The sequence below is a fragment of the Lytechinus variegatus genome, chromosome 2 (genome assembly GCF_018143015.1).
Source record: "Lytechinus variegatus isolate NC3 chromosome 2, Lvar_3.0, whole genome shotgun sequence".
NCBI lineage: Eukaryota > Metazoa > Echinodermata > Echinoidea > Temnopleuroida > Toxopneustidae > Lytechinus > Lytechinus variegatus.
In genome coordinates this window covers 79,219,680-79,246,257 of record NC_054741.1, presented here as the reverse complement: position 1 = coordinate 79,246,257, position 26,578 = coordinate 79,219,680, and the positions used below count along the sequence as shown (strand labels likewise).

The 26,578-nt window shown below is 34.1% G+C and overlaps 1 protein-coding gene across 2 annotated transcripts; it reads right to left on the bottom strand.

Moving 5' to 3' along the window:
- Window positions 1-715: 715 nt before the first annotated feature.
- On the bottom strand, window positions 716-25,569 carry LOC121409170 (acetoacetyl-CoA synthetase-like). 2 transcript variants are annotated; one of them, XM_041601017.1, is made up of 18 exons: window positions 25,521-25,569; window positions 18,915-19,018; window positions 17,536-17,653; window positions 16,764-16,877; window positions 15,965-16,062; window positions 15,135-15,331; window positions 14,448-14,601; window positions 14,109-14,189; window positions 12,512-12,636; window positions 11,741-11,805; window positions 11,093-11,215; window positions 10,389-10,502; window positions 9,805-9,930; window positions 9,107-9,176; window positions 8,763-8,821; window positions 6,995-7,197; window positions 5,055-5,184; window positions 716-4,693 (listed from the first exon to the last, which is right to left on the bottom strand). In XM_041601017.1, the coding sequence occupies exons 1-18, from the start codon at window positions 25,552-25,554 to the stop codon at window positions 4,569-4,571; spliced, it is 2,040 nt and encodes a 679-aa protein (XP_041456951.1). In that variant the 5' UTR covers window positions 25,555-25,569; the 3' UTR covers window positions 716-4,568. The 2 variants fall into 2 exon arrangements, with proteins under 2 accessions (XP_041456951.1, XP_041456950.1); XM_041601016.1 differs by lacking the exon at window positions 25,521-25,569 and adding an exon at window positions 25,187-25,403.
- Window positions 25,570-26,578: the final 1,009 nt, after the last annotated feature.

Below are 26,578 nucleotides of genomic sequence, written 5' to 3'. Positions count from 1 at the left end.
AAAATTCGTTAGCTAGCTTTTAAATCAATTTTAACACAATTTCACGAGATATTATCATTTTACAAAGATTTTGTTTACACAACGGAAAATGCGTTTCACATGGCGCATCATGAAAATGGGCATGGTATGAAAGACCCTTTCAATTGGCCCCTGTACCCTCTTGAATGACATTCATACGGGCAGACAGTTTTTTGAAACACCACCCAGCGGCATTTTAGCTGTTCTATTTGATTAAAGAAAAGTAGAGTTGAATCAATCAAATTTTCATATTCCAGTAAAATGCAGCAGGCATTTAGCTTTTGACGTTAATATGATCTCACTAGTATACTGTGTGTCATTATTTGTTTTATTTTTCACCATGCACTGCAAGAAAAAGATTGACAAAATATAATGTTGCATTGGTAGTAATAATACACAGTAGAAACTAAGCATAAACAAAAGATGTTTGAAGCACAGAGTCCCTTAATTTACTTAACTGGCTTAAAACATTATGTGATTGTAATGAAGTGTTGGGTACCACGTTCAGGCCATTTAAATGCTTCTTTGATATAAAAGAAAATCCAAGTTTAAAAACTGTATGTATAATAAATATACACTGTTCTAAAAATACACATATGGGATTTGGCATTATCTCTGTCAATTTTACTCGAATATGGACATTTGAATGAACCAAAAAGAGACACGGAAATCACAAATGTTTTCTTTTTCTTAAAAGTTTGTATTGTCTTTATTCAGCTGACTGCAAACATGTGAATATATTTATTACATATATCCAACTCAATTCTACAGATGTATGGGGTAACACAGAAAAATATAAATTCACCTAAAATACCTACATGATAGAGACCTTGAAGGACCACATGATAAAATATTCACCATTATTTCAGAAACACCAACTATTTCCCATGAACCTACCTCTCATGTCGAGACATTGAGGCATATTATTAGCTTTTAATTCATTTTTCTCAGCCCTACACGATGGGAAAGGAATGTGGAAAAATAACTAAAAGTCAAAGATTTCCTGATAAGATTGTATTTTTTTAGAAGCACACAGATATATATAACTGTGAGACTAGATGTAAATCTTTAAACATAAATTAATAAATAATGTTACAATTTGATCACATGAAATATTTCTGTGCCTACTCTGACTTCCAAAAGATTGCTCCTTTTAGTAAGTGAACACTTCTACATATTATAGCTTATAAGGCATTAAATAACATGTAGCATCAATAAAAAAATATTACTTCACTGCTACATTCAAAATAAAAAATGAAGCCTAGGAAAGACAATATGTGTAAGATGAACCAGGAAGCTAATATTGAAATGAAATTCTATTTTGATTGGAAAACAAACACAAATTTTAATCCCTGAGAGCGATTTTGAAATCAGGGTTTTGTTGCATTTTTTCTTTCCTATCAATTCGGGCATGCAAGCATGAAATAAATATGAATACTCATGTATCTTGGTGTAATCTATTGGAATTCTAATTTAAGAATTGGCTAAAACAAGACAATACAGATTGACATGAAGACATGTATTTTGTTTAAATTACAGAATAAAATAACTGATGAATTCATCACAAATCAATACCCAGGCAGGAGAATTAATATAAACAATTTCCATAACATCAACATATTATTCGAGAGAAAGAGGTACCCCAACACATAATTGATAACCCATTCTTTACAGCAAACATGATGAATTTGTGCAGACATCAAAAGAAACATGGACAAAATAGAGGGAAATAGAGAGAGAGGGAGGGGGCAGAGATGCCAAGGTCATAGACCAACGATGCATGACATTTTGGGCAGGAAACCATGACTCAGTGTGAGATCACCAGGGATTGTATATGAGGATATGCTGTGATACAAGCATGAGACTAATGGTGGGGGGGGGAGGGGGACAAATAAACAAAGCTATCAGCCATTTTATATACCCTAATAACTACATTCACATTTAAAGCTATTTACATAAAGTGGGAGTGCCTATATATACTTGGTAATCACTTTGTATAATGTGAATCTATATCATTTCTACATAAAAATAAATACATAGCAACTATTGCATTTCTTATGAACATCATTACAGGCACATTAAAAAGAAAAAAAATTGTGTTCGCTATAGTCTTTACAACCTGTTCGAATTCAACAAGGTTGCAATATGAATAAAACTTCAGCGTTACAATAACTATTTGACTCTGTGTCTATCACAGACATTTAATGCATGAACTGAGCTTTCTGATAGTGTTCCATTTCACCAAGTTTATTAGTTAATTATCTCAAAAATTAGCATTTTATCTGAGATGTATGGTCATTATGGTGATGCACATGCAAACATGCAAGTAAAACTACAATATGTTGAATAACATACACACATCGAAATATGAGCTTATACAATTTGAAAACCAATATAGAAGCAATTTTGCACATGAGCTTAACATCATACTTAGTTTAGGCAGGAAGTAATAACACACTTCTCTCAAGTCATATCAATTCATAATGTGTTATGAAGCTTACAATCTTGATCACATGATATATTCCTATGAATTCATCTCATTGCCAATACAATACAAGATATATAGAACATGATTCTTACACTACTGCCACCCTGAGTTGATCTACTGGCATCGCATGTATTTTGTGAAAGGTTATAGCCAGGTGGGTATTGCCAGAATGCATCCATGATGGGACTCTTCTTAAACTGACTAAGCAAAAAAATGTTTTCAAAGTGACATTATTCTCTTATATCACTTTGAATTGCACATGAACAAATGGAAATATATCCAAAGATAAACAATAACAATACCCAATGTGAGCAACATTTTATGGACATCGCCCAGAGGAAGAAAGAGGCTTGATCTGCAAGTTTTTTCCTAGATTTATTACAACGATAGACCATTACAGACACAACACAGCTTCCGAAACGTTGAAAAGTTGGTTCATGTATATCTTCATCTGAAGAACAATGCAAGGTTCATAAGCATTGCTTGAAAAATGAAAAAAAAAAATAAGAGTTTGATTATAAAGATTTCCCCATTTTTTTCAATTCATTCAGCTACATGTGTTTTGAAAGAATTTTCACAAGCACCATCATAATCCTTTTTTTTAATGACTCAAGTGCTTGTATTGTCTTATGCTTTCAATAAATTGCATTTGTCATGATTGGCTACAATTTTGCATCCATTATAAATTACATTGCATCTTGTTTTTATCCAATTAATATCCTAATTCATGATCCATTGGACTGATCCATGGACCGATCCATGGGACTGATCCATGGACTGATCCATGGGACTGATTCATGGGACTGATCCATGGGACTGATCCCTGGGACCGATCCATGGGACCGATCCTTGGACTGATCCCTGGACTGATCCCTGGGACCGATCCCTGGGACCGATCCATGGGACTGATCCCTGGGACTGATCCATGGGACTGATCCCTGGGACTGATCCATGGGACTGATCCCTGGGACCGATCCCTGGGACCGATCCCTAGGACCGATCCATTGGACTGAACCCTGGGACTGATCCCTGGGACTGATCCATGGACTGGAAACAATCAATTGACTGAATAAAACACATGTGCTGCAATATATCTTGCTCCAGACCTACAATCATTTGAATATTGAGCAAAGTTTAAAATGAAGGGACATAACAAAAACTTTAATATACAGACTTCTCTCTATAGCTGAATACTGTAAGAGCAAGAATTGCACATAACCCCATACCTAATGCATGGTTTAGGGATTTACATTTTTTTTAAATGGTAACTAACAAATTCTGACATGGAATACATAAGAAACAAAAGGATATAGTAATAATTGCTATAAAAATGATTTGAATATGGAATTAATGGTTAATTACTTATCTCCTTAAAGATTTAGCTACGTGTCTATGCCTAAATAGCTTCAGTGAAATTTTTGTTTGGTTATTTTTTTGACTAATGAATTGTTAAATTTCCAAAAAATTGATTCGTACTATGGAAAACCCTGTCCCTGTAGACAATGATTAAACTTTTGTTTATTGATGTTAAATATAGTCAATACTTGACTCTTTCACACGGTCACATCTATATTGTGAAAATATCTACTCTTTTCATTTTCCCATGCCAAAGTTCATTATCTGTTGATATGAAACATGGATTTGAATACTGGTAATTTACATGATAAAATCAAGAGAGACCATCCACCCTTGGTTGAATTTACTACTCCTGGTGAACTGAATGACACACATTTAGTTTTCATTATACAATGAAGTCTTCAGTGTGTAATAACCTCAAAACTTTCAGTCACATTACTCCAGATTTATCCTGGAATCTTCTTTTACAAAAAAAAATACTTTAACAATTTGCTAACCCTTGTTAAATGTAATGTCTAAATACATGTACATTCCCTTAAAGCTATACAAAACAATTCTTTCAAATTGGTCTTTAGGGCAGCTATTTTCTGATTTTTTGAGAATGCTGTTGACATTTAAAGCTACTCACAATAAGCATATGCTAAGCATTGTCAGACTGATTGTGAAAAAAGAAGTTCGCTGCAATCCAACAATAACAAGATAGGGCCTAATTTTCTGGTGAGGTGGACTCGATGCTGGAAGTTGATGTACTGGTATTGAGAACCAAAGATTTCTTTGCCTGGACTTCAGCACAAATTGGTGGGCCGGGATTCTTGACTGGTTTGGCATAACCTTTTAAGTAAAGAGAGAAACAAGATCTTAATGAAGAAGTAACTTCTGAGCATTAGGTAAGTGTTGGTTAGCAGGCCTATATGGTTGGCCAAGTAAAACATACTTCTAGAGGTAGTGTTCCTGTAATGCCACAAATGAAACATTTTTAACAAATGAGTTTTATTTCAATAAAAAGTAATTTAAAACCAAATAGCCAATTCAACTCAAATGATTAAAAACTGCAAACTTAATCATCAATACCACACAAAGTATTCACTTGAATATTAAAAGGTTTTTTATTAGTGAAAAGTTGATATTTTTGAATGATTCTTTAAACTGGACATCAGAATACAGACCATTTTTACATGAGGAATATACACACCTTGTAATTCTGGTAGATCTTGATAGAGATCAAGAGACTCTGGGTTTGAAAATGCTCCCCTCTGAATGATCTTCTCTCCAGCAATAATCTTCTTTACAGCAACCTCCACCTTCTTACCGCTGATAGTATACTACAAAACAAAAAAACATGTAATAGAAATGATAATTTCTATAGTGTATTATGTATTCATAACCAAAACTGTGACAAACTTAATAAGCAAAAAACACTGTTATGTGCATGTGAAAGACAATGAGTAGCTATGAAAGGTGTGAATGGGCAAAATATGATTGTTGAGAAATAACAGCCTCATGGATGTTGCATTGCATATATATAAAACTGTCCATTATTAAACTACAACTCACATCTTCATACCATGTTCCTCCCCTATCAATATCATCTTTCCATTTTCCTACAAAATGCATCTCCACTTCCACAATTGAAAGGTCAAAATAGTATGTAATAAAAAATAACTAACTTGCAACATACTAGACTAGGTCTAGGCCTAAACTGTCTAGACCCAAGACTTGTGTAAATATTTCTGTCATTCTAATCTCTTGGAATATACCGTGGATTTATTTGGAGTTCATTCAACTAGGAGTTCAACTGTTTGGACTTCATTTGTTGCTAATTGGAGTTGATTGTTTAAGTGTTAAATTGGAATTTCACAAATATAACTAAGGTCAGTAGGGCATATGCCATCTATGGTAAAAATCATGAAGGGGGACTTAGTTTGAGGGATTTATTTACTATTATAAATAGTGAACGTTATATGATACAATTTTACTGGACTATAAAATTATCCCTCATGCAGGTCTATTTCACCTCAGACGTATATATAATCCAGTACATTGTACAATGGATTAGACACTATTTATTATATAATATGATCCTATTCATAAAGAAATTAGAGCCCATTGGTAATAAGCTATTCAACGTACCTGAAATGGAATGAATTGAGAAAATGACATGCAGATGATAAAATTAAAATATACCATATGAGGGCTATTTTATCCTTCTAATAATTTCCATTTACATTTGGACTAAGCAAATTATGAAATCTTTGTCAATTCAAAATAACCATTTGTTACTCTTTAGGGATATATTTACAACATATTTTATGCTGCTCATTAGAATTGGTACTGCAGTACTAGAAACAACTCATGACTTACAGTTGAGGCCTAAAGATTACATACACCCAGGAAATTCAAAGAAAAATTGACATCTGCTTAACATCATAAAATTTGCTGTATCTTATAAAATATTCCATCACATTGCTTTGTCATCAGGAGCAGAGAAATATTTAGGTGTCATTTTTCTCTCCCAAATCTTCATATTTTAGACAAATAAAAAATACTTGACAAAAACATTTCATATTTGTGTTTGTTCCTTCTCAACACAAACATTTCAGATTACACTTTTTTGTTCAGTGGTGACATATCATGATAGAAAATATGATATGAATCATTGATTTGATATTCATATATTTCTATGAAGCGATATTTGAAAATATAATAGCAAACAATAGAATACAATTGGCACGAATATTTCTTCTTTTTCTTCAAGAAAAATCCACCTGAAATATACTTTAATTCTAATTGCATCCCAATCATGTGAAGAGAATAATGCGCTTTTTCATTTGACACAAAATTCATCATGGTAGTATTTATATTTCTGAAGATATAGAAAATTTTACAATGTTTGGCAAGTGAACAAACTTCACTGAATTCCATGGGTGTATGTAAACTTTTGGCCTCGACTGTAAATAGTTAGCACATTATGACTTAATATTTGATTCACAGTACTTTCTCTCTCTGGAAACTGAAGTCCTACCAAAAAACCTCAAATAGCTTGACCAGGATGTCCAATTGAACCTGTAAAACAATCCACCCCTATAATCTTTTATTTTCCATTATGTTATATTTTCATTAGTATCAACTCACTGGAATGTCTTTGGTCTCCAGAATAAGGGCAGGCACATGCCGGGCTGATAGCTCAGACCTGATTTGAACTTTGACCCTCTTGACCAGATCCTGGTCAAAGGTCATTCCTGGGGCCATCTTGAGAAAGAGAATAACACGCTCCTCATTGACAGCATTCCTCTGAGGGACACATAGACTGTCCTGGATCTCCTTCAAACGTTCAACTAATGTGAAAACAAGAAAATGAATGGAAAAAGAGGAGGAAGAGGAAATAAAAGAGAAAAAGAGGAGGGAGGATATAAAGAAGATACAAAAATAAGAGGAGAATGTTAAAGAATGAGGAGTTACCATGAGATAACGTCCTATGCTCAAAGAGAAAATATGGTATGCATGGAGGTTTAATGCAGTGGATTCCTTGAGACTGTGGCCAACAAGTACTGCCAACACTGGCTTGAAATGTATCTAAAGGACAAGTCCACCCCAACAAAAACTTGATTTGAATAAAAAGAGAAAAATTCAACAAGCATAACACTGAAAATTTCATCAAAATCGGATGTAAAATAAGAAAGTTATGGCATTTTAAAGTTTCGCTTCATTTCACAAAACAGTTACATGCACATCTCGGTCGGTATGCAAATTAGGAACTGATGACATCACTCACTCACTATTTCTTTTGTATTTTATTATATGAAATATGAAATATTCTTATTTTCTCGTCATTGTCATGTGAAATGATTTTTCATTCCTCCCTAAACACATGGAATTCCATTATTTTAACATTTTGTGCTTCAGGCAAGGAGGTCCTAATCGTCCAATTCGTAAATATTGAAATATTGTAAAATTCAAACAATAAAAATAAAAAAAATAGTGAGTGAGTGACATTATTGAATCTCTCATTTGGATGTAACTGGCTCGTTCATATAACTATTTTGTTAACGGACAAGTCCACCCCAACAAAAACTTGATTTGAATAAAAAGAGAAAAATTCAACAAGCATAACACTGAAAATTTCATCAAAATCAGATGTAAAATAAGAAAGTTATGGCATTTTAAAGTTTCGCTTATTTTCAACAAAATAGTTATATGAACGAGCCAGTTACATCCAAATGAGAGAGTTGATGACATCACTCACTCACTATTTCTTTTGTATTTTATTATATAAAATATGAAATATTTCTATTTTTTCTCATCATTGTCATGTGAAATCAAGTTTCATTTCTCCCTGAACACGTGGAATTCCATTATTTTAACATTTTGTGCTTCAGGCAAGGATGTCCTAATTGTCAAATTTGTAAAAATTGAAATATTGTATAATTCAAACAATAAAAAACAAAAGAAACAGTGAGTGACATCATCGACTCTCTCATTTGGATGTAACTGGCTCGTTCATATAACTATTTTGTTGAAAATAAGCGAAACTTTGAAATATCATAACTTTTTTATTTTACATCCGATTTTGATGAAATTTTCTGCATTGTGCTTGTCTGATTTTTCTCTATTGATTCAAATCAACATTTTTCTGAGGTGGACTTGACCTTTAACAATAAGCGAAACTTTGAAATGTCATAACTTTATTTTACATCCGATTTTGATGAAATTTTCACCATTGTGCTTGTCTGATTTTTCTCTATTGATTCAAATAAACATTTTTCTGAGGTGGACTTGACCTTTAATATGACATTTGTTTACCAATGGAATTTAGATACAAGACACCTTGTAAGGCACATTTGTAACAGAATCAATTGATAATGGACAGAAAAGAAATCTGAAATATTTCATTAATGCTTACCAATATTGTAAATATCTGAACTTCCAAATCTGACACCATTTGGATTCAGAGTCCCGTCACTGTGAGGAAGAGCAAAGGAGAAAATTAAAGGATTATTACTTTTTCTAATCAAAGCAAACGCTAGATTCTTTACAGGGCTATCATACAAATATGTCAAAATTTCAAATATTAGGAGGAAAATGTATATTGTACATCTCAAGACATACACTTCAAAGAAACCTTTTTTTATGATATTAAGGTATATAAAATAAAATAATTATGTAAGTGAATAGAAGAATATATATCCTACATAGATTAAATCCTGTGTGCTGATTGAAATAGCAAATAGAAATAGAAAATCTTACCTGCGACCCTGCATATAAATTCCTTTTGTCTTCGGATTAATTGTACAAAAATCACCATGAGCCCAAACACCTATACAGAAAGACAAACAGAATTTTCAGCTGATTACTGACAGATAGTTTCCTCATTTTTATGGCAAACCATCATTTATTCCCTCAAGTCAATACTCAAGCGACCCCTCTTTTTTTATATAAAAAAAAACTGAAGACATTGTATTATTACAGTCATGCACTGCAGGGTGTTTCAAATGATCATTTACACATGACTTTATGAACACCTGCAGTGTGAAATTTGAACTAAAAGTTTTTGTGTCTCATTATGAGGAAAGTTCTTCTAATAATCTGACTTAATTAACTTTAAACTATGACAGGCATGTGAGGGGAGGTTATACCTCTCATTTGTACCCATACATCATTTGACTTTTATTCTGTATCATAAATGTAGTAAATCAAGGTATCAACCATGACAGGCAAATGGCTTCTAGTAATCCTGATCCAAACCTCATTTCTCTCTTACACATTACCATGTAGATTATTATTGTTTTAATACGTATTATTTTCAAATATGTTGAACATTTTCTGTTGAATATAATTGAATTTCATTTAATTCACATACAACTCGGTAAAACAGTTCTAATCATGTGATCTATCACAAAATTCCATGAGAAATTGACAAAGTAACCTTTTCAATATCAATTTACCTCTGAATTTAGCAAAGTAAGCCTTCTTGTATTTGAATCCATCAGTATCATTCCAAAAGTGAGTTGGCATGCACGGGAATGGTTTGATACAAACCAACTCTCCACTCTCTCCATATACAGGTTTGCCTGAAAACACAAAGATAACATTAGATGCAGGTTTGCATATAGTATGGAACTGCAGTCCACTGCAAAATGAAAGTCATATTTAATACCTGTGCACAAGTCAAATGTGCATATTCCCCAGTCTCAAGACTAATATAAATCACTTTTTCCATAGCCAATAAAGACTATTAATGAAAACTTAATATCTTAGGATACCTTCTGTGTTAGTGGAAAGGTATAAAGTTTACATAAAACAAAAAAAAGTGAGAGTACAAGAAACATATACAATCCATCAAAGGAATAAGACGGTAAACATTGGCCTCTATAACACAGACCGTAAACAGATACAAGGAAATATTCATGGAATATAAGAGGAATATGTCTAGTTGGCTTTGTAATTAAGTTTGTCTTATTTCATCACCCTTACCAATAGTAATTATTTTCTTATTTTCATTTTTACAAATGATACAAGTTTCCTATACCTTCTTCGCCCCATGATTCAATAGCCATTCCTAGATTCCTTGCCTGGATCTCTCCTCTGTAAACCGGTACTGTCCAGTTCTGACCAGCAAAGCATGAGATCAGATCAGTCCCACCTAGAAGGAACAAGCAAAATGATGGATCGTTTTTTTTTCCAAACATACAATTGTAATTATATGACTGCCATATCTTCTTTCTTATTGATCACAATGATAATTAGGCCAAGTATGTTTCTCATTCAGGTTTATTTCTATTGTGTTTTAAAAAAAAGTGTGTTTTACTTTTTTTTCTCTTGTTTGTTAATAAATTTTTAATTTGCATTAATTATTTCACCCCGGTGATATAAGTAGGTAGATCAACATGTTAGTTTATAAACCCATGTAAAAGTCTAGCTACAATTCTTTAACATTATCAGAGTGTACTGTTCTACAAATACTATAAGATACATCCCAGGATTTTTCATGTCACTTTTTTAAATATATTGACATTTATCTTGTGTTTACATGTATATATGACATTTATCTTGTGTTTATATGATCCAAGATTTAATCCCTTTTAAATAACCATCATCCTATTATTTCCAGCAGATAGCAAGTAGGGTCCTGCAGTTTGTAAATCATCAGCTAAAACCTACAAAATTGTTGAAATAAGAATTGCTTTTAATGTAACATTAGCATAAGGTGAAAAGTTAGCATCATAGCCTAACCGGTTATTGAGCCCAGTAGAAGGTCTTCCTTCACACATGAATACACATAGTCATATGAAGCAGGGGTCAAAGGTGAACCAGTAGACAGTATTGTATGAAGCTTCTCAAGTCTATGTGTTTTTCCTGCAACAAAGACCAAGAAAATTAACAAACTGTTTCAAACAAATTTCCAGATATACTTGAGTAAACACTAACAGTTCACAATATAAAGTTTATCTTTGTGAAAATATATAAAACTAAAAAAATTAACAGCCATTGCTAATGATTATGATTTGATCTGTGGTTTAATATGAATGATAAAAAGGTTCAACAATGAATAAAAGTTATCATTCTGAACACAATTAGAGGGACCACTCCATCGAGAAGGCACTATTTTTTTTAATTTGATTACTTCATATCTTAACAATACAAATGTAGATTCCTCAGCATTAAAAACTATGCACACATTATCATGTATTAAGTTTATGTGCATCAGAAATATTGATTGTGTGCATTATAAGTTTGAAATTTTTAGATATAAAATTATTTGAGATCTTGATGGGAACTTGTTTACAGATGAGTAAAATAATATATGCATGCCCATTTAGCACAAATTTACTGGTACCTATGCTTAGACCTGAAAATTATTCATTATCAGATGTCACTTACTTGGATGGACTCCTTTATCTTGAAGAACAGAGAGCCATTTAGCACCAGTTCCCAAGATGGAAATGCTAGAAAAATAGAATACAGGGGAAACAATTAGAAACAAAACATCATTACGCAAACTATAATCATAAGTGCAGCATCATATTGGTCAAAAAATTGGTAAGGGAGCATCTAAAAGCAAATCTAGAGATGAAAAAGAGAAAAGAGGTCAGAAAAGAAATGGCTAAATAAGACATGAAACGGATATTGAAAAGATAATTAAATGATAATACATTTATAGGTGCACATGTAGTATTCATTAACAATGATGATTCGGATTTGCAGTGATAGCTATTAATCACATGTACTTCCAAATATATAATAGGATTTCAATACAAGTACATCATGATTCAAGATTGCAATGCAACATGAAATAGATGTACACTTAAAGTATAAAATCTGGTATTATTTATTCTTTGAATGCACTGAACACTGGAAATATTGGCTTTGGCTGAAGCTGGGATAATACATAGCGAAACTGAATAGATAACTATAACTGGAGCTTATAATAACCAAAGACCATCATGGCCTCTGTGCCCTTTTATTGGCCTTGGAAAAAAATAATGTGCTTTGGTATTGTTCCCATTGGTGCTCTTATATAGAAAGGTGCCCTAAAGGCCTAAAGAAAAGTGGTCTTGCTCCCCAAAATATTGAAATTTTAATTCCTGCTAGATAAATGATAAATATAAATTTATGTAACAACCAAGGGCATATCTGGCACAAGATACTTACTCTAACATGTCTATGAGGTCCCAAAGTACATTAGGTCCAGGAACTAAAGGTGATCCATCATAGAGGACTACACCACTGCCTACAGCCAAGCCAGAGACTAGCCAGTTCCACATCATCCATCCAGTCTAAGACAAGCACAAAATAAATGTTATGTTCATTAACTGTCTTCTTGCAAGGAGTGCAGGATGTCAAGAAAAAAAATCAAAGCCAGTCTGCCAATCCCCCTTTGTCATATTTTAAAATCTTAATTTTTTTATCTAGAATTATAAAGGACTCAACTATTGTATAGGGGTTTGTTGAATGTAAGAAATTAAAAAAATGTCCATTATATGCTATCAGCATATGATCAAACATGAATTTGCAAAGTAACATCTTCCAGAGAGACGACTGAGGATACACAATAACCAAAAATAAATATTCCCCATAATGTGAATAGGGTTTGATAGAGATTTCATCTTGAATTGGTGTTTGGTGGTTGATGATCCTTAAGGGCTATGGTTTAAGATTCTGGTTGACAGGTCCATTAGTCTTTCTCACATTCATCTTATCAGATTATCTTAGTGAAACTACCACAGGTAGGCCGGATGTTCAACTTCATATGAAATGGAATGCTAAAATGAGAATAGTGGCAATTAAACTACCAAACTAATAGTATATGAAAATTGCTATATAGTTAAAATAGGATTACACCTTTAGGGATACAACCAAGGCACAGTTGGATAAAAGCTAGTGATTCAACAAATACCCCCAACTTGGCCAAAGTTCATTGACCTTGAATGACCTTTGACCTTGGTCATGTGACTTGAAATTCATGCAGGATAATAAGTAATATTTGATTACCCTTATGGCCAAGTTTCATCAACTAGGTCCATATACTTTTAAAGTTATGATGGCATTTCAAAAAAATTAACCTTAGGTTATAAGATCTCGATATTGACTCCCCCAACACGGACTAAGTTCGTTGACCCTAAATGACCTTTGACCTTGGTCATATGACCTGAAACTCAGGCAGGATGTTCAGTATACTTGATTAACTTTATGTCCAAGTTTAATGAACTAGGTATAAACTTTCTAAGTTATGCTGTCCTTTCAGAAACTTAATCTTCAGTTAAGATTTTGATGTTGACGCTGCCGCTGTCGCCGTCAAAAAAGCGGCACCTATAGTCTCACTCTGCTATGCAGGTGAGACAAAAATGATAAAATAGAAGATATTCTATTCTGCAATTTTGAAGTATCATTGATAAATAAACAGATACATTTTTATTTTATGCCCTTTACATCATAACCAGCTAAAGGCACAAATATTTATTTCATCTAGTAATGAATCAGGACAGTGAAATGTGCGAATAGGAGATTCACCAAAACTAAAGATAGGCTTTTAATTGTCTGGAAAAACTTAAAGTTTGGGCTTACATTGTAACATTCTGCACTCCGGACATCTGTAAAATAATGTGTAACTTTAAGAAACAGTCCCAAGGGGGAGTGAGGAGGACAGGTACTCCAAACACTTGTGAGTTGAAATTCATTGAAGCATTCACTTCACACAAATGCTCTCATGAACTTCCAAGAAGTTGGATATTAAAATCCCAATGCTTACCGTTGTATAATAAATTATGTTGTCTTCTCTCCTCATATTGCCATGGAGTATGTGCTCTTTCAGATGCTGAATGAGTGTGCCCTGGATAAAACAAAACAAGTAATTACTATATCTGCAGTAATTATACTTTTACCATATGTACCAAAGTAAATACATATCAAGAAAGGTAGCCTAATTAAATTGAGGTTAACAATTGAATTGTGTATCTTCATGTCTTGATTTCATTTGCATATAATACACTATAATAGTACTATATTAGCATATAATATCATTACACAACTATTCAAAATATAAAATATCAGGATCATCTACATAATGAAGGGTGTGGCCAGAACGTACCCCTGCAGAATGGACCATGCACTTTGGTACTCCTGTGGTGCCAGATGAATACATAATGAAGAGAGGATGGTTGAAGGGTAACTGTTCAAACTCCAATGGTGGGAAGGTGCCATCTGTCTCCCGACCAGACGCCAAAAAATCTGGCAAAAATGTGCTGAAAAACATGACAATTCAGATTGGAAAAAAAGGTTGATGCCTGAATGCAAAAACTGGTGATGTTTTGTCACAATCTTGTAATCTTGTAATGTTTTTACCTTTATTTTATAATCTCTTTCATTCTTTACTTGCCTTTTATGACCAATCAATATATTACAACCTACTCTCACACACTCCTCTTTATTCTGCTTTGTTTTCATACTTGGAAAGGAGCAATCAATTTGAAGTGAAAGGCACAATTATACCTTGAGTTTATTCATTTAGCAAAAAAACAAACAGAATCACATGCTACATTGGCTATTGGATGCAAATACCAGTATTTAAACTGTTACAGACTGATTCAGATAGGGACACAGTGTCAAAACTATGTATTGACTTTCAGTTTGTGATGATAAGGATCAGTCTCCAAATGCAAATAATCATATCACTTATGTTAAGACCAAGTTATATAAACACAAATGTTTTTTCATCAATCTCTGTGTAGTGTGTAGTCTAAGTACCATTCAGTTCAGACTTTATAAAACAATTTACCTATTTGGAATGTTTGAGAGGTCAAGTTCAGCCGGTGCTCTGACGTAGGGTATGACGACAACCTTCTCCAGTTCCGGGAGTCCATCTACGACCTGCCTTAGCTTAGCAAGGTGGTCATGGGTCTTGCCATTATAGACGACAGCATCCACAGAGAAGATTACCTTTGGTTTGATCTGTTTGAACCTATCCAACACACCCTAAGAACAAGACAGAATATAAAAATAGAATAACTATTTGAACAAATGCATATCACAAAAATAAATGACTTTCCAGAGCTACTCCCTGGAGAGCGTTTTTTTTGCCTAGCAGGCAGAATGGTGTTGGGATTTCCGCATATATCGAATCCTAATCGTGTTGGTCAGGCAGAAGGATGTTACCTCTTGTAAGCACAGTACATTTCATGTAGCACGTTCTTGAGCTAATGCCTTCAGGCAAGTCACACAGGAAATGAAAATCATTGACTGCAACTGCATACAACCTTGTCACCTCCATTCACCCATTCTCCTAAATCATAGTGGACGTGCACACGAGTGACGTCATTTCAACCGCTCAAGCTCAGCACTAAGATCAATTGCAATGGATCTTTTCCCTTATAAGACACAGTTTTCAGTGACTTTTCACAAAACTAATGTTAGCTTTACAATGCATTATCTTCAAAATATATATCGCTTTTTCTCTTTACTCAAGTAAAAAAAAAATTGAAGCAAGTGAAAGAGCAAGTATGCACAAGTTGCATCTTCCCATCACTTGAATTTGAATTCGATCCTTATTGTCTAAAATGGGCTCTCAACAGAAATTCATCTTATAAAGAATTCAAAGATCACACTTACAGTTACTCCAAAATCTGGTGATGTGGAGCTCCAAACGGCCCCTATACTAGCTGCTGCAAGCATGGCCTCAATTGCTACTGCACAGTTGGGAATATAACCTGAAAAAGAGAAAAGGCATAGACAACTTTGTAGCATGAAGACCCATTCTGAAAATCATTTTTGTCTGTTAGGTCTAGAGCAATTCACTGAATTGAAGAAACATCACAAGCAACCTATGTCATTCTGAATTCTAAATTCAAATGCAATCAGCTTCAGAAACGACACTCACAACCCAATGGACACTTCTCATAAATCTCATCATGCATCAAGTCATGACACAACTCATGAATTCAATATAGAGACAAAACTATGTCTCTTCAAATATTGCAGTTTCCGAAGGCTGGGGCTTATTTAAACAACAAGACCACTAGCCAAACAAGTTAAATCTTGATTTTAACTCCAGTTTAGAAAAGGCTTGAGGTTATTTAAAGAAGAGAGAAATCAAACCAACAAGGAGCCATTAATGCTGCAATCATATTTCCCCCACAGCAGTGGTACGGCGAGTAAAAAAACAACCAGTTTATTCAAACAAAATCAGAATATTGGATACCGTTTAGAAAATCAAAAATGAAGCTTGAAAATGTGTTGTGGATCATTTAGTCATATTTTGATTTATATTTTGATTTTGATTTATCCTTAACTTTGATTTATCCTTAACTTTGAATCAGTCTAAATATATACATAATTTACCTTATTTTTTAAATATATAATTTTGTCAATCCATTAGGCTTCATATAAGGACATATATGTTTGTTCTTACCAACCACCCTGTCTCCTGCCTGGACTCCCATCTTCTTTAAAGCTGCAGCAAACTGGCAAACAACGTCATGCAGCTCAGCATACGTTATCCTTTCAACTTCTTTGTTTCCTTCCACTATAGTAAAAAGTATAGAATATAGAAAATATAGAAACTTCTTAATAATTTGTTACTCTTGCAAGTATGAGGAATAATTGCAAACATATATGTTTGATTATTTGCAGTAGTCAAATTTACAATTCTTTTAAATTTTGCAATGTATACTATCCATTTTTAATTGGTAATCGTTGGTGATATTGCAATTTTTTTCAAAACATGATTAATAAAAACTTTAATTGATTTTACTTAAATGTTTGTAATAAAGTGAAGACATCATACTATAAGTGTCAACAGGGTAATTTGACACTTGATGGCGGGTAAGAAAACCTAAAGAACGCTTTAATTATTTTTAAATAGAACATTAGGGGTAGCATAAGACCGCTTTCTTCCTTTATGGGCCCTCTGCTTTCATCTTTCCCCTCTCTTCCTTTTTCGTCCACTTTTTTCCTCTTATTTTGTTTCTTCTTCTCTTTCCCCCCCCACCTTTTTAATCTTAAAAAGTCACCGAGGGATATTCGCCCTCTGCCTCCTGTGGCACTGCCCCTATTTATGATTTTTTAATGGATTTTTTTCAGTATGAATAATCAAGGTTTTAAGCAAATTAAAGTTAAGTGCTCCACAATATCTCCAGAATTTCTTTCAAAAATTGGGTGATTTTTTTTATTCAATTACATACCTGCAGCAAATAGAGCAACCCTGTCATCTCTATACCTCAGAAGATTTTCAGCAAAGTTGAGTCTGCTGCCCTCAAACCACACTGGTACTTCATCTATTCCTTTATTTGGATCAACTACCTGTAAAAAATATGTTGTAACAATTTATCAGAAGAAAGAATGTTTTATATAGAAGTGAGTCACAGTGCTCATTATAAATTGGTATTCATACAACGTTGGAAAACAGGATATACATAAAATCACAAAGTATAAACATAAAAATCTGGACTCAATACTTGGTGAAAACAATGGGGTAGATGAGTTCATCATCATTATCTCTGAAATGTGGAAAAATCCATATCATTGGGATGCCAACCAAAGAGACTGGTGCTGCTTATACACATCTTATTCCTAATTATTTTCAAAACCAAGGGGGCTATTTTAACAAATTTGGAATCATTATAAAGCTAGATTCATAAGCTCATAATCTAGAAAGTTTCATTATTATTATCATTACTATATTTCACCAAGTCATAATATAAACCTCTAAAATGTCTTGTCATGTGTATTCCTTGTCCAATTTTGATGAAATTTCATTGTTTTCTTTGTCTGATTTTAATCTATCTATTCAAATCACATAATTTTCAACCTTGAGTTCCCTTTTAAATCAGATCACCACACCTGATTACACCAAAAAGAAATGGTAATACAGTAAATTAAGTTCAGGATTATATTGCTGTAATTAATTGAGTATAAATCTAATATAGGTATAATTGTACATTTACTGTTGCATATTTGTGTCAAATTTGTCCTCCAATATGAATCTATCTTTCAGAATTAGGAGATCCATATAGACTGTGGGATGGTCGCTAAAATTGTGACTTTCCGTGGGGCAGCAAATGCAACCACAGTTAAGGCGAGTACATTAGCACAGCCACCACAGAAAAGCAGTATAGTTAGAACTTCAGTGAAATCAATAACGACACGGCAGTAACACTCATTGATTTTTTCAATATTATGGTACTCCATAATCCATATTACTGTGCATACATTTCTTTGCAGCATACAGACAATGGTAGATAAAGAGCCTAACACATGGCACATTTGATTTCTTTTGCAATTTTTTTTAAAGATTTCATAAGCCTATAGCTTTTCTGCTAAACCTGTAATCTTCAATTTTTTCCATGTCAAGAAAATGTCTTAGTATATTAGACTCCATGCTCAACAGTTTGCATTGCGATTTTGATTATTTTTTTTTAACAAAATATAATATGAACATGGAAATTTGCTGAGTTTCATGAGAAAACTGAAATCTGGGCCACCTTTTGCTGTATAATGAAACTTGTTATACAGAGGCAGTTAGTCAGTAGCATAGAAATAGAAACATGTACATAATTCTTACCCTGGTGTATGATTGAGAATGGACAATGTCAAAATATTTCCAGCATTCTCCCCAGAATTCAGCATAGTGATCCACTGACCACTGCCATAGGTCATCGTATGTTTCTGTGTAGGATAAAGGGGGAGATTACTTTAAAATATCTAATTGCTTGCTCAGAGCAAAACCTGATTTAATAACAAGAACAAATATATATAGACAGTTTAGATATTATTAATAATTAATTACCATCTCATTATCACTGAAAACTATTGAACATAAATGTCAATATATAATGTAGTAATGTAGTAATTGATTAGTAGTAGTAGTATGTAGTAGCAAGTAGTGAGCAATAGAAGGAGTAGTAGAAGTAGTAGTAGTAGTAATAAGTAGTAGTAAGTAGTAGTAGTAGTAGTAGTAGTAGTAGTAGTAGTAGTAGTAGTAGTAGTAGTAGTAGTAGTAGTAGTAGTAGTAGTAGTAGTAGTAGTAGTAGTAGTAGTAGTAGTAGTAGTAGTAGTAGTAGTAGTAGTAGTAGTAGTAGTAGTAGTAGTAGTAGTAGTAGTAGTAGTAGTAGTAGTAGTAGTAGTAGTAGTAGTAGTAGTAGTAGTAGTAGTAGTAGTAGTAGTAGTAGTAGTAGTAGTAGTAGTAGTAGTAGTAGTAGTAGTAGTAGTAGTAGTAGTAGTAGAAGAAGTAGTAGTGAGCAAATAACTATTGGTAAAGGTGATGGGCAAACATCACTTTCAAAGCAAGCTGGATGTAGCTATTCCAGAGCGAAGATGTTCAACCTACAAGTAATTTACTCCTGAAATTTTACTTTTCTTTTACAAAATTATTTTACGCTTGTGATGGATTTTTCTTTAAATTGTATACCGTACACAATAGGGTCCTATGTCAGTTGATGAATAGTTTCCATTTAAGATTGAATATACATTAATGCCTGCCTACCAGCAAATTCCAACAGGATGGGAAGCATCAAAATTTATGATCTTCGTGATGCACTCATCTTATGATAATTGCAGGTACCGTACCAAAAGAATGTAGCAGATCTATGCAGACAACTTCCAGAATTAAATTAATCTTTTTCACAATTTTCTTTCTTTTGAATCTATGTTTGGTTTTAGGCAAACAAATACATGCAGACTTTAAATATTTTACCATCTTTTGATTTGTTCCGGGTTAAGTTATAACAGATTTATTTCATCCGCCACTTTCAAAAAAGAAAGAATTTAAAAGTTATGTCTTTCATTTCTCATATCATTGTAAGATTAAAAAATATTTTTGATTAATATTCTGGTTCACTTTGCATGAAAACTGACTATTATCGTAACTTTGCCATTAAGGTAAACTACCACTGAAATCTTGATTTGGCTTAACATCATATCTTGTATGCTGTGAAATAACAAGGCAATGTATGTCATTGTGCAGCAATTATAGTTTCTGAACATCAATATGTAGCATGACAAAGCATCAAAACGTCTGTCTATCTTGCATGCAATCTATGTATCGTAATGGCAAGGCAAGTTACATTGTTTTGCCAAATTAACAACACGTAAAATTGCTGAAATCAAATTTTTGAGAGCTGAAATTTTGAGAGATATTCATGGCTCTTATAAATAACTCGCCCCATTTGTGTTAAGTCATTCAAATCTAATGATGGCACATCTATCGGTCTTATGACACCTTGCCCTTTGGCAAGGCGTCAATCCACACAGGCTGCTTGAAATGCTATGAATCCAGTGACCGGGTAATAATAATTGTGGAGCGCTTTGAACAGTCGTAGATTGATAAAGCACTATATAAATGTCAATTATTATTATCATTATTAACTTCCCTTGTTTTATTCATTACATCAAGTAGTGTCATAAATTGACGTGCATTCAAGCTTAATTATATTTTCAAATGACCATAAATCTGCATTCTACCAAAAACTCACATCATAATGTGTGAACTCCCCAGTGAGAATTTTTGGTGTTTTATGCAAGGACCTTTGGGGAACTTTTTATTTAACTTATTTGATTATCATTAATTAATATCAATGGTCATTTATCCACACCACTCCCAGTCAGTAGCGGAATTCCGCAAGGTAGTGTCCTTGGCCCCACACTTTTCATCTGTTTCATCAATGATCTACCAGATGTTGTAAGATCTAGTATGAAGCTATTTGCATGTACTGTGTTGTGCAGATGTTCTACAGGATGATGTGAATGCAGTAAAGGAATGGGCAAATTTGTGGCAATTGAAATTCAACAAGTCAAAGTGTAAAGTTATTCACCATGGTCGAAATAATCAAAGCTTCACATTCCATATGACAACTGAAGACGGTCACCAAGAAGTAAAGTCTGATGAAAAAGAGAAAGATCTACGAGTCCTTTTTGAGGAATCTCTATCCTTCAGCACCCATGCTGCTGATGTTGCACAAAGGGCTAATGCAAAACTTGGAATGATTAAGAGGTCTTTCACAGCATTAAATGTGAAAGGGCTCAAGCTTTATAAAGCCATTGTAAGACCTACACTGTACTCTGGAATATTACAACTCTGCATGGGCTCCTGTATATAAACGAGATGAAGATCTACTTGAAAAAGTACAACAGAGAGCAACCAGACTATTGCCTCATCTCCGTCATCTAGACTATCCTGAAAGACTGAAGGCTTTAAATCTCCCTACTCTATCATTTAGAAGACAAAGAGCTGAACTGATCCAAATATATTTGCAAATTGCAAATAAGGCAAAATGCATTTTCAATTAGGAGTATAAATAACTGGAATGCTTTACCAGCTAGAGGAACCAGTTTCTGCATCAAGTGTCAATATGTTCAAATCAGCTATTGAGAGGCACTGGAAAAACTATCCACTAAAGTTTTTAACCTACCAGAGACTATGCAACATGACGAGGGGCAAATAAGCTACAAGCTTTACGTCTCTACATCCAAGTAAATCCAAGTAAGTAAGTAAAATTAATTGATTGGAATAAATTGTGAAGATTGTTGGATTATTATACTTATCACATCATGCTTTAATATAGACCAAAATAAATCTCTAAACCCTTGTATTAGTGTATACATAATTTATAAATGTTTAACATATAAAATGTTTTTTTTTCCCAGGAGAGAATTTGTGTGTACCCCTCCTCCCCCTCTTTCCTCTTTAGTCAATTTTCTTTTTTTTTATTTTACTGTTAAAATTCACTATTGTTAGGCCCAATTGAATGGAATAAATGATACTAATATCAAATTACAGCTGAAAAAATATAACTATTGATAGTAGCCATCAACATGATCAAAAGTTGAAGGTGGGATTTGAGCTCTGACCATCCCACCTTGAGTAAATTGAGAGGGGTATAAAACATACAACACTCGACTCTGCCAAAGATTGCTCATGGTTGAGTTACTAGAAATTCTTTATTTCCTCATTATCTTTATTTTTTTCATAAGGCCTATCTGAAGATTGCTGGGCATATTTGCTTTGACGAAAGACCCTCTAGTTATAGTGGTCATATCATGAATGCGAATTCAGAGTTATAAAGTATATCGTACCTGAATTCCAATACACACTGCAGTTCATGGATTTTCAGTAGTTCTGCACAAAACACTCAGCTAGCTCTTTGATTGTTTAAAGACTCTTGCACATAGGACAATATCTGCATTGATATGCTGTTGACAATCATTCTCCCATCATCACCCTCATCCAAATCTTAATAGAACATCCTGGATGGTATGATACCACACCCAATATCATAATTTCAACACACTAGACGTTTTAGTGCATCAATCATCTTATCGTTCTTTCTTGATGCCAGCACGTCATTCTGTTGCGAAAACTATTTATATTAGAGTCGGAGATGAAGGAAATAAAAAGTAGCCTAGCTAGTGCCTTAGCCAGGCTTAGGCAAGCGTACACATAGATTAGTATGTTGTTGTTGTTTTAGCTTATACGGCGCGTATCATTAAGTGTGAATATTTAGTTCCAATCTTACTAAACCTGTTTCTCGAAAGGCTTCCTAACTAGAATACCTTGATATACCAGGTAGATACTTTCGATAAAAAGTGCAGAGGAGACATAGCCTTAGTCACAAAATTATGACAAAATGCAAATATTGTGATGAATCTTTTCAAAATAATGGCACAGGTAAATTATGCATCATACATAGGCCTACTTAGACCATGAAGACTGGAGTATTCAATTACAGAGAAAATCAAAATTATGAATAGTTCATTTCATACCTAAAAAAACACTTGTGGACGTTGAGATGGGTACCCCTGTGATATCCAATTTTAATAGTTTACGAAAGTAAACCATAACGGTTTTCTTTGTAAAATGATAATTATAATATACGGTCTTTTATGATTCCAAACATCAAAATATGGTGAGACTGCCAAATATGGACCACCTCTTTTGAAACCGACCACCTTGCGCGCGTTAAAATTATTGCGTATTACAAACGATACGTGCGGGAGAGTAGGCGCAGTGTCCATAGAAATGGTAAGAATTGATTTTACGAGAAAAAAAAGAAGCAACAAAAAGTAAAAATTTAGTAGAATTAATCAAAATTGTATTAACCAAACCCAAACCCCGCTGAAAACCAAGAAATACGATAGGAAATGGCTTTAAATTAGAACAAATATCCGTTGTCGTCGATTCATGTGCACAGCTCGCAGTGGACATAGTGAGACGATCATTTAGCATGTTAACATCATACAACTGATTTGAATGAGTAAAAATATTTCGCCACCGCGACAAGAATCTGCCATAAACTTAGTGTATCGCGGGTGGTCGGTTTCAAAAGATGGATGCAAATTAGGCCTAGTGCAAATGAGCAAATGTAAAATCGTCGTATTCATTGTTCGCCGATATATACACAAATTGAATCGAAGTCGCCGATCAAGACATGAGCATCTAATCTGCTCAATTTTCAGCACAAATGAGATGAAAACTGGGAAAAAATTGATGAATATTTATGCAGATAAGATGCTTAGAAGATTAGGGTCGATAAAGGGTAGTTCCAACCATATAGTTTAACAAAACATTTTTAATCATTGATACAGAAACAAACGATATTTGACAAATTATATGCATAAATTAGAGATAGAATTTATCCAACTGTTAATAGGGGTCTAAAAACAACAAATACGAGTTCAGTTATGGATGGCCTGACATGGTAGTATCTTTATCGATTAAATCATTTTAGGATGGGGGGTTGGGTGTCCGGACACGTAACAAAAATGATGCCTTTTTTTTCTTTGGATTACACAAAAACTGTGCATTGATTAGTGATAATCAATATTTATTATCTAACATTTGTGCTAAAACATTTAAGAGATTTGAATTGTGAACTTTTCAATTGGCAGTTTAAAATCGACTGTCCGGACACACAACCTGTCTAGACACCCAACAAATGGTTTTGTGGCGTTTTACCAACAGTTTTTATAGTTTCTTTGTATAACAAAATTTTATCATTGAATGCATTAACCCACTTGTTTTGTGATGTAATTTCCACCTCTATGATTGATTATGTAATATTATTTAATTGTAAAACTTTTAGGCACTTCTGCATGTCATACATACTATAGACGAGTCTACCCACGTGATGCCACTAGTACAGTACGTCATTATTAACAAAGAAGTTATGACAGGTTCGGAACTTCGGATGTGTCATAAATTTAGCAGAGCTTGTTGTACCCGATCTTGATTTGGTCAAGAGGGCTCCGTGAAACGGTTAGCGGACAAGTAGCTCACTAGCTATAATCAAGAAGTTAGACTTATGTCATAAGTTATGATGGTGTTGAGAAACAGGCCCCTGACTGAGTACATGTATGAGTGACAGTGTCAAAAAATCTAGCATTGCCATTTGTCATTTTGTCCCTCAAGAAAAAGAGAAAATAAGCCAAACATTGCCTGGACCAAAAAAAAGCTTGAGAGTTGAGTCTCTGTATTTTTGGTTGTTCGCTGAACTGCATTGGCTCACAAAATGTCAGAAATTGTTGAATAAATCCCCAGAAACTACGGTTATTCCTGTCTCTAAACATTTTTAGGCCTAGACAGGGAGAAGTAACAGAAAACAAGGTTATATCATAACCTTGTTCATATTCATTGATGATTGAATGAGTGGTTCAGAACGAGCTGCTGCCGCTGCAGAATGTAACTGCTCGGCTTCCGAATTCCAGGCCAGGCTATCGGCCAGCTCGACAACTTCACTGAGGCTAGGCAGCGCCACGCTGGGCATAAGTTACCCAGGGAACTCCGGGTGGGAGCTCCCCGGGTTACGTTGAGCAGTGCTGACGTTAGATACCGGTACCTACCGATTTCCAGGTTATAAAAGCTATTAATAATCCCTCTGAACTCATCCATCTTCGTTCTTATTTTCGGATCCGGACTCCACATAATCTCTGAACTTTTTACATCCATTTTGAGAATATTTTTCTAACAAGTTTTGTTTACAAAAAAGAAATAACGTTAGTTCGTCGACTCGATTCACATTCGTTCGATCGCGTATCGTACCACCGGACATAACACGTTGTACTATACTACATAGAGTTAAATAATATAACTCTATGTTGTACTACTACATGTACTTGCATGCACTATAAGTATTTAGGCCACGCCTACTTTAGACTGGTAACTTTTTACTCGTACCTTCGTAAGCAGTATCTATGCCATAGAGATACATATGGCTGGAGAAAGGAGAACATTCGCAAAAAAATAAGTGACAAAAAATGGTCTGATCCCGCCGGCCGGCGCGGAGGCCGTCTGATCACCACTTTTCTGCGTATTTGGAATGTAATTTATATGTAATTTCATCAAAAGTGATCTCAGCAAAACTTGTTTAAGTACAATAACACACATTCAAAAGATATATCATATTCAACCCTTCATTTATATAAAATTAACGACAAATTCGACAACGGTATTACTATTAGTTAAATCTAGTGATACTGGTAGTTCATTGGTTGACGAGATGATCGCACGATGTTTAGAGCTTGCATGCAAAGTGTACCACGCCATAGTCTAGAGTTAACGTGAAAAAATGGAGGTGTGTCGAAGGCGGTGGCCGTCACTGGCCAATCAGGGAAGTGGGAAGCCCATAGAGATCTCTTTTCTCTATCGGGAAGCCCCACTTCCCTGAGCCAATCGCCATTCTCGTTTGCTTCATCGTCTTACGACCGTCTCGATGGAAACTCCCCTTGAGTTGTTTTGATTAATATTGCTTTTTGTTTAAATAGAAGAGCGGGCATGTTTTGTTCCCATGCACTGTATAGAGGAAAAGCACTTAGTCGACCATAATCATCTCAGGGCCCTAGAAACGATTTTTTTTACTTGTGTGCTAATGTAAATTTGAAAAAAAAAAGTTTTCACTACAAATCAAATTGGTCCAGAGAAATTTTAAAAGCCCCCCAAAAAAATTCACTAAAAAATAATGGTCATTTTGGATACATATTTCATTTTTTACACATCTTCCAGATTACCTGGGGTGCTGCCTATGGAGAATGATACACGCAGTCATCCCCAAGGAAACTTTTGGGGTGCTTCAGAGGGCCGATCACCTCGGCCAATGCTAGTGTCCAGACGGTATACTTGTATTCTAAAGGCCCACCCGCCATACGCAGAATTTTTTTCATCGTGAGCAGTACGTGTATTTTTTTTGGGGTAGAAACTCGAAAGCGAGGGAGTGAAGCGAACGACAGTTATACCAA